Raw genomic sequence first — 7,176 nt, 5'->3', positions numbered from 1 at the left:
CCACGCCCGGGATCTGTTAGGGCGGGGTGGTTTAGGGATGATGATGATGTCACAATACAGGTGATACGCAGGTGCCACGGTACGGCCTCGGGTGCAGGGGGCCTTTCCAAGGGGCGCAGAGTGGCATTGTCCTGTCACAAGGGCTTGGGCATCTTAGGTAGAGGCACCGGATGGGACACCGTTGGGGCACTGCGCCATCTGAGTATTGTCCTTTCGACGAAGCGGAGCAAGTAGCTCAACCGAGGCGGAGTCCAGGCAGCCACCCTCGGAGAGGTGCGGAGGGACCACGCCCCGCCCCGCCCCGCCCTTTTCCCAGGGATGGGAGAGCTGGTTCAGATCCAGACCAAGGACCATGTCGTTTTCCGCCGCTAGACAGCCGCCTGGGTCTCCGGTTTACACCTGGAGAGACCCCTAAACGCCCCCACCCCTCGCATTGTCCTCCTGCCACGCCAGCCTGGACTACATTTCCCGAGGTGCTCCGGGGCCCACAGGGGCGGGGTCCACTGCACTGTCGGGGGAAGGGGCCGGCACGTGCCGCCCCTCTCAGCCAATGCAGAGCCCTTCGGGGAGGTCACGTGCCGCTGTTTGGCGCTTTTGTGCGCGCTCGGGTCTGTTGGTGCTCAGTGCGGCCAGGCGGCTCGGACCGGGCAGGTGGGTGTGGGGTTCCTAGAGGAGCCTGCAGGCAGCCAGGGGGACCGGATGGACGGGATGAGCTGCGTCTTCGAGTCGGCTCCCAGCAGAGAGACGGCGGGCGGGGCCGCGGGCCCCTGAGGGGCTGATGGGTGGGGGGTCGCTGCGCTTTGTGTGTGGCTCGGGCGGAGCCTGGGCTTTGTCCCCAACTCTCTGGAGGTGCGGCTGTCGTGGGGAAGGGGCGCGGCCAGCTGGGCGAGCCTCCGACGTTGGCCCCCGGGTGCTGTCGAGGAGACAATAGGGGGCGTGGGTCCCCGTTTGCCTCCCTCACACCTACTCCAGTCGTGGCCCCGCTGGGGTCCCCATTGTCTGAAGGGCCAGGGAGGCGCCTCCTGGCAGCAGCGCCCTTAGGGCCAGACTGCGCCACGCTGAGGCTGCGCCCGCTCCCCGCGATGCTCTTCGCCCAGCGACTGTGCGGCCGCGCCCGAGAGGCTAACACCCCACGGAGACTCCTGCCCTGGCGACGTGGGGCGCGGACAGCCAGGGTGGCAGTGGGTTGGGTGGGAGCGCAGGGAGGAGGTGGTGAGCGGGTGTGGAGGCTGGCCCACGGCCTGCTCCCGAGCCGCGGCTGGGTGGGGGGTGGTTTCAAGGTGATTTTGGCGGGAGTGGGGGGGGGCGTCCACGGGGAGAAGCCCGGGGTGGGCGGAGTTATCCGATAGGACCGTTAGTCCCGCCCACCCCTCCCCTTTCCACGCTCGCGGGCTCCTGGGTGTTGTGAGTTCGGATTCGAAAAGGCGCGGGGAGGAAGGGGGCGGGGTCAGGGGCCGGAGCATTGAGCGTGTTCTGATTGGCCGGGGGCCGCTTTCGGGCCAGGGCCACGCCCATCCTGGGGGCCGCTGCTGCGTTCAACGCTCTGCTAATGTTAGAGCATTTCTCTGCCTCTGATTTTAATTTCCAGCCGGTAGGGACCTGTAATCTTAGGTTTTTGATACTAGCGTAGGGCCTACAAGAATCATGACCTTAAAAAAATCAAGATAGGATGTAGAATTTTTCGTGACATAAGGCAGCAAATAGCACGTAAAACGTAGACGTTCATAAAACTAATTTTGCCTGCTGTTGGACGAGGAGCTTAAGCCCCAAGAACAATAGGAGTTCAACATTACTGGCTAATATTAGCCTGGGCGTTTTGTTTTCCACCATGGCAGGCATAGACAAAGCAGGGGTGGGTATTTCATTTGCACAATGAGTTGTAGGCACTATTAAGATGGCTCCGGTCTTACTGTTGAGTGAACTACAACCAACGTTCTATTCAGTTGAAATTTCCCAATGGTTGGTATTTTTTGAGATTTCCATAATTTCTAGTTAATGATGTCTTATTTAATTACACGATAGTGATTTTTCTGACATTGATTTATGTGGATGTGATTTGTGGTCCCCAAGGGATTGATGACATAGAAATGCAAAGAAATTGATTGCATGCTTTTGAAAATCATTTTCAGGGCTTTCCTTGCCAGTGGATTGTGTAGAATATATTGCCAGGCTCTTGTCTTCTGTTCACCATGGCTTCTTCTGGTAGGTAAACGATTTGGGAAAACGGAAATTGTGATGGGCTTATGGTTTAAGAATAGGAGGTGGCTTAAGTCTTAGCCATTAATTTGGTACCTGTGTTTTGGTTTTATAAAAAATATATTTTATAAATCGGAGAATAATTAAAGAAGAAAAAATGGCTATCATTTGAACGTACTGAGAGCTTATAATTAATTGTTTCATTATTAGACAATTTGGCTTGCTCTGAAGCAAAATGTGGAGTTTTGCACAAGTCTTTCTTTTGTTCATGAAAGTGATTGTCAAATACTGATATATCAGAATGGTATTTATTAATTAGAAAATGCTGAACTTTGTTTTTTGGGGACGTGGTATTTACATAATTTCTTGCTTGCAAACACAGCTTCATTAGCCCTAATTCTATTCATTACATTGATTTGGCTTTTAGAAAATTATAGAACAGTTTATTAGAATAGGAAAACCCTATTTTTCTGAGTACATTATAAATACGATCAAATCCAGATATCCAGGTGAAAGAATTGGAGAAGCGTGCTTCAGGCCAGGCTTTTGAGCTGATTCTCAGCCCTCGATCAAAAGAATCCGTCCCAGAATTCCCCCTTTCCCCTCCAAAGAAGAAGGATCTTTCCCTGGAGGAAATTCAGAAGAAATTAGAAGCTGCAGAAGAAAGACGCAAGGTAAACATCACAATTCACAGAAAATGGTATTTATTAAAGTAATGTGGCAAATCAGTTTTATTTCCACAACAGGAGGAAAACAGAATTGTAGCTAGACAGTGGTTATGCTTACGTGAAAATTACGTAATGCCAGTGGCTGGAAGAAAACACCAACCATCATTTATTGAGCTCCTGTTATACACCAACTTCTTTACTTATATTTTTCTCTTTTAATACAGTGACTCTAAAAGGGTAGGTGATAGATACCAAGCTTAGAAAATGGTCTTGAGAATGTTGTCATTTCCCAAGTCATATAGCCAGTGAGTATTGGAGCCAGAAGTCAAGCCCAGGTCTGTCTGAAACCAGAGTTCATGCTTCTCATGCTTTTTCTTTGAAAAGGAATTGTTGGCGGATGACTCTTTTTCTGTCTTTTTAGATTTGGGGGGTTTCTTTTGATTTGTGTGTGTGCCTGTGTAGTATTTTTGTTTTTGTTTCCTTGAGAACTATACAATAAAAACTTCAGCCCTGCCTGGTTTGGCTCAGTGGATAGAGCCTGCGAACTGAAGGGTCCCAGGTTCGATTACCGGTCAGGGCAAATGCCCAGGTTTTAGGCTCAATCCCCAGTGGGGGGCGTGTGGGAGGCAGCCGATCCATGATTCTCTCTTATCATTGATGTTTTTGTCTCTCTCTTCCCTCTCCTTTCCTCTCTGAAATCAATAAAAAAAAAAGAAAGAAAGAAAAAGAAAAAACATTTTAAATTGCTAGTAGTGTGATTTTGTTGCTCAGCTGGCATTCTGGTATTGTGGCAGCATTTCTCTTGTATAAGCTATTCTATTTAAAGTAGACATCTTTAAAAATAACTAATCAGAAAAATCAATAAGCATTAATATGCTTGTTATAGAAAAATTGGGAAACCCAGAAGTTTATAAATACGAAATTGAGTATTTATTATCTTACTTCCTAGAAATAACCATTAACATGTTGGAATATTTCCTTCCATTCAACATTATTCTATTAATTGAGAATTTTACATAAATTCTCATTTAGTCCCCCTTACCAATAACCCTGATTGGGGTTAATGGGTTTAATTTTGAAATTAGGGAAACTAAATCAGAAAAAGGTAAAGTAATAACCTGCCCCCATCAACACAGCAAGTGCAATTTAAGTCCAATACATGTAACCACACACATCCCCATATAGGCCCCTTTTTAAGCTTCTGTAGCATGTGCTGTGCGCTTTTCAGTGCCACTGTTGAATGCACGTACACTGGCCCACTGTCAACACTGCAAAGCCTTTCCCCAGGAAGATGGCAGTGTGTGCAGTGACGCATCGCCCCCTACCTGCTCTCCTCTGTCGTTTGTGTTCATGGAAGAAATGCAGCCTAAGGCTGGACAGAGAAGCATTGAGAAATCCAATCCACCGTGGCCCTGTAGCCATTAGCCTGTGCTTTACATAGGGACTGACTAAATATAGGGAAACTCCTGTCTGATTGGGATTTTGCAAAAGAGAATTAACAGAACCAGTGGCAGATGCTCTGTCGTTTTCCTGCAAGTCAGTGCTTCCAAACACATCGGAGTCTGTTGGATAACAAGCTATTCGGAGTCTGTTGAAGGAGGCACACCATGGTAGTCAAGCTCCAGGGTCTGGAAGTTAGTGCAGCTTCCACAGAGGAAAGCTTTTCTTTGAGACAGAAATCCTTCTGGCTTAAATAGTAATCTGGAGGCTTAAAATTTCTGGTTACATTGAGTTGTGATTTTTATAATGAGCTAATTTTCTCTGGATAGCCTTTGAAGTTAAAGAACAAAATTCTTTATAATAAAGTTCCATTTTTAAGTGCATCTCACTCAAGTCATCTTGATACCATTAAGCAGTAAATCTTATAAGGATTTCCTTAAGGAGTAATTGGATAAGGTTTTCTGAGCAAACAGTTTGCCAAAGTAAACACAAACACTAGAAAATGATTTTCATAATATTTAGATACAGATAATCCAGGGCCCGGCTTCAGTGTTATCTGACGAGATCTCCTGTTCTGCCTTTAGTCCCATGAAGCTGAGGTCTTGAAGCAGCTTGCTGAGAAACGAGAGCACGAGAAGGAAGTGCTTCAGAAAGCCATCGAAGAGAACAACAACTTCAGTAAAATGGCAGAGGAGAAGCTGACCCACAAAATGGAAGCCAACAAGGAGAACCGCGAGGCACAGATGGCTGCCAAGCTGGAGCGTTTGCGAGAGAAGGTGGGTGTCTCCGCCTGAAGAGGCTGGAAGTTTCATGCACCAGTGAACTGGCTTCCACCAATGGCCTTGATCAAAGGTGTTTGGCATCTTTGTCATCGATTTGGGGGCTTAACATGTTAAATGAGAGGTGTCCTTCCTGCGCTGGTGCCATTTTGGGGCTCAGCCTATCTGGTTTTCCAGATGACCTAATAAATTCATGCTTCTTTACCAAAAAAATAAAATAAAAACATAAATGAGAGGTATCTTGTTTTAAAATAAGATGGAATAGCCCTAGCCGGTTTGGCTCAGTGGGTAGAGCATCAACCTGAGGACTGAAGGGTCCAGGTTTCGATTCCAGTAACGGGCAACATGCCTGATTGTGGTCTCAATCCCCAGTAGGGGGCATGCAGAAGGCAGCTAGCTGATCAGTGATTCTCATCATTGATGTTTCTCTCTCCCTCTCCCTTACTCTCTGAAATAAAAAAATATTTTTAAAAAATGAAATCAATTTAAAAAAATAAGATGGAATATTCAACAATTTCCAGCATAATAGCACTTTCTTTGGAAGAACAGTAGGAGGCTCAATCATTAGATTCCTTGGGTGATCCAGGAAGTTTGAAGATTATGTCTTAGAACTCTTAATTATGTGATTCACATAATATAATTATATAGTAGTCCTCCCTCATCTGTGTGGGCTGTGTTCCAAGAACCCACAATGGATGCCTAAAACCACGGATAGTAGCAAACTCTGAATGTATACACTGCCTTTTCCTGTGCATACTTGCCTGTGATAAAGTTTGCGGCTTCTCTTTGGCATATCCAAATTGCCAGCATTACTACTCTTGTATTTTCAGGTCATTAAGTAAAAGAAGGGTTACGTGAACATAGATACTGTGATATCGTGACAATTGATTTGATAACTGAGACAGCTACTAAATGACTTAACAGGCAGGTAGTACAATGTGAATACGCTGGGCAAAGGGATGATTTTATCCCGGCAGGAGGAGCGAGACAGCATGAGAATTCATCATGCCATTCAGAACGACATATAATTTAAAACTTTATGAAATGTTTATTTCTGGAGTTTTCCATTTAATATTTTCATACTGCAGTTGCCCGCAGTTAACTGAAACCATGAAAAGCAAAACCGAGGAAATGAGTGACTACTATATTTATAATATTATTACTTATATAATAAACGTCCTGACACTGTGTTGGGCCTCTTCAGGCAGCGTGACTTGGCAGGCCGCTTTATTTGACTGATGACATATACTGTTTCTTTACAGGACAAGCACATTGAAGAAGTGCGGAAGAACAAAGAATCCAAAGATCCTGCTGATGAGACTGAAGCTGACTAATTTGTTTTGAGAACTGATTTTCTCCCCCTCCCCTTCCTAAATATCCAAAGACTGTACTGGCCAGTGTCATTTTATTTTTGCCCTCCTGACAAATATTCTAGAAGCTGATGTAGGACCATAGGTAGATCCAAATTGTATGATGTTGTTTTAGGGGTTAAAGGGGAGAAACTGAAAGTGTTTTACTCTTTTTCTAAAGTGTTGAGGTCTTTCTAATGTAGCTATTTTTCTTGTTGTACCTTTTCTACTTCAGTACACTTGGTGTGCTGGGTCAATGGCTAGTACTGTTTTGGCTCTGTGAAAACATGTTTGTGAAAAGAGTATGTAGTGGCTTCTTTTAAATTGTTAGATGCTGAATATCTGTTCACTTTTAAATCCCAATTCTGTCCCGATCTTACCAGATGCTACTGTACTTGAATGGTTAATAAAACTGCACAGTGCTGTTAGTGGCAGTGACTTATTTCGACCCAGGTAATAAATTGCCCAGTGATGGAGACCCTCCTAGCTTCTGTTTGTGCTGGGTGGGGCCTTTGGGCTGGCGGGAGTACCCATCCTGCAAGTTCTCTGCCCTGAGACTTCTGCACCAGAGTTGTTTGCATTGTCTTCTTCCACAATCGTCACTTTGTTGTCATGCTGTGGCCCAGATCAGCTGTTACATAGTCTTTCTGATGTTTATTTGCAAACAAGCGTTTTTTTGTTTCTGTGTCCCTGTTAAAAAGGCAGACTTCAAGCCACAAATGATGTTTCTAGAGAATAGTTTAG

At 45.6% G+C, this 7,176-nt stretch overlaps 1 protein-coding gene across 2 annotated transcripts; it reads left to right on the top strand.

The window, feature by feature from the left end:
• The first annotated feature begins 613 nt into the window (after window positions 1-613).
• Window positions 614-6,860, top strand: STMN1 (stathmin 1). 2 transcript variants are annotated; one of them, XM_070404407.1, is made up of 5 exons: window positions 614-651; window positions 2,130-2,202; window positions 2,698-2,870; window positions 4,889-5,080; window positions 6,346-6,860. In XM_070404407.1, exons 2-5 carry the CDS (start codon window positions 2,190-2,192, stop codon window positions 6,415-6,417), a joined length of 450 nt encoding a protein of 149 aa, XP_070260508.1. In that variant the 5' UTR covers window positions 614-651; window positions 2,130-2,189; the 3' UTR covers window positions 6,418-6,860. The 2 variants fall into 2 exon arrangements, with proteins under 2 accessions (XP_070260508.1, XP_070260509.1); XM_070404408.1 differs by lacking the exon at window positions 614-651 and adding an exon at window positions 1,616-1,959.
• The last annotated feature ends 316 nt before the right edge of the window (window positions 6,861-7,176 follow it).

Source organism: Myotis yumanensis, unplaced genomic scaffold (assembly GCF_028538775.1).
Source record: "Myotis yumanensis isolate MYYU_CA2020_CCGP unplaced genomic scaffold, mMyoYum1.0.hap1 SCAF_2, whole genome shotgun sequence".
In the NCBI taxonomy this organism is placed as follows: Eukaryota; Metazoa; Chordata; class Mammalia; order Chiroptera; family Vespertilionidae; genus Myotis; species Myotis yumanensis.
This window is presented reverse-complemented; position numbering and strand designations above follow the sequence as displayed.

Excerpts from the sequence above, each read along its gene's own strand:
- STMN1 (XM_070404407.1), top strand. Across the intron at positions 2,871-4,888 it reads CTGCAGAAGAAAGACGCAAG|TCCCATGAAGCTGAGGTCTT; the intron begins GTAAACATCACA and ends TTCTGCCTTTAG. Across the intron at positions 5,081-6,345 it reads TGGAGCGTTTGCGAGAGAAG|GACAAGCACATTGAAGAAGT; the intron begins GTGGGTGTCTCC and ends GTTTCTTTACAG.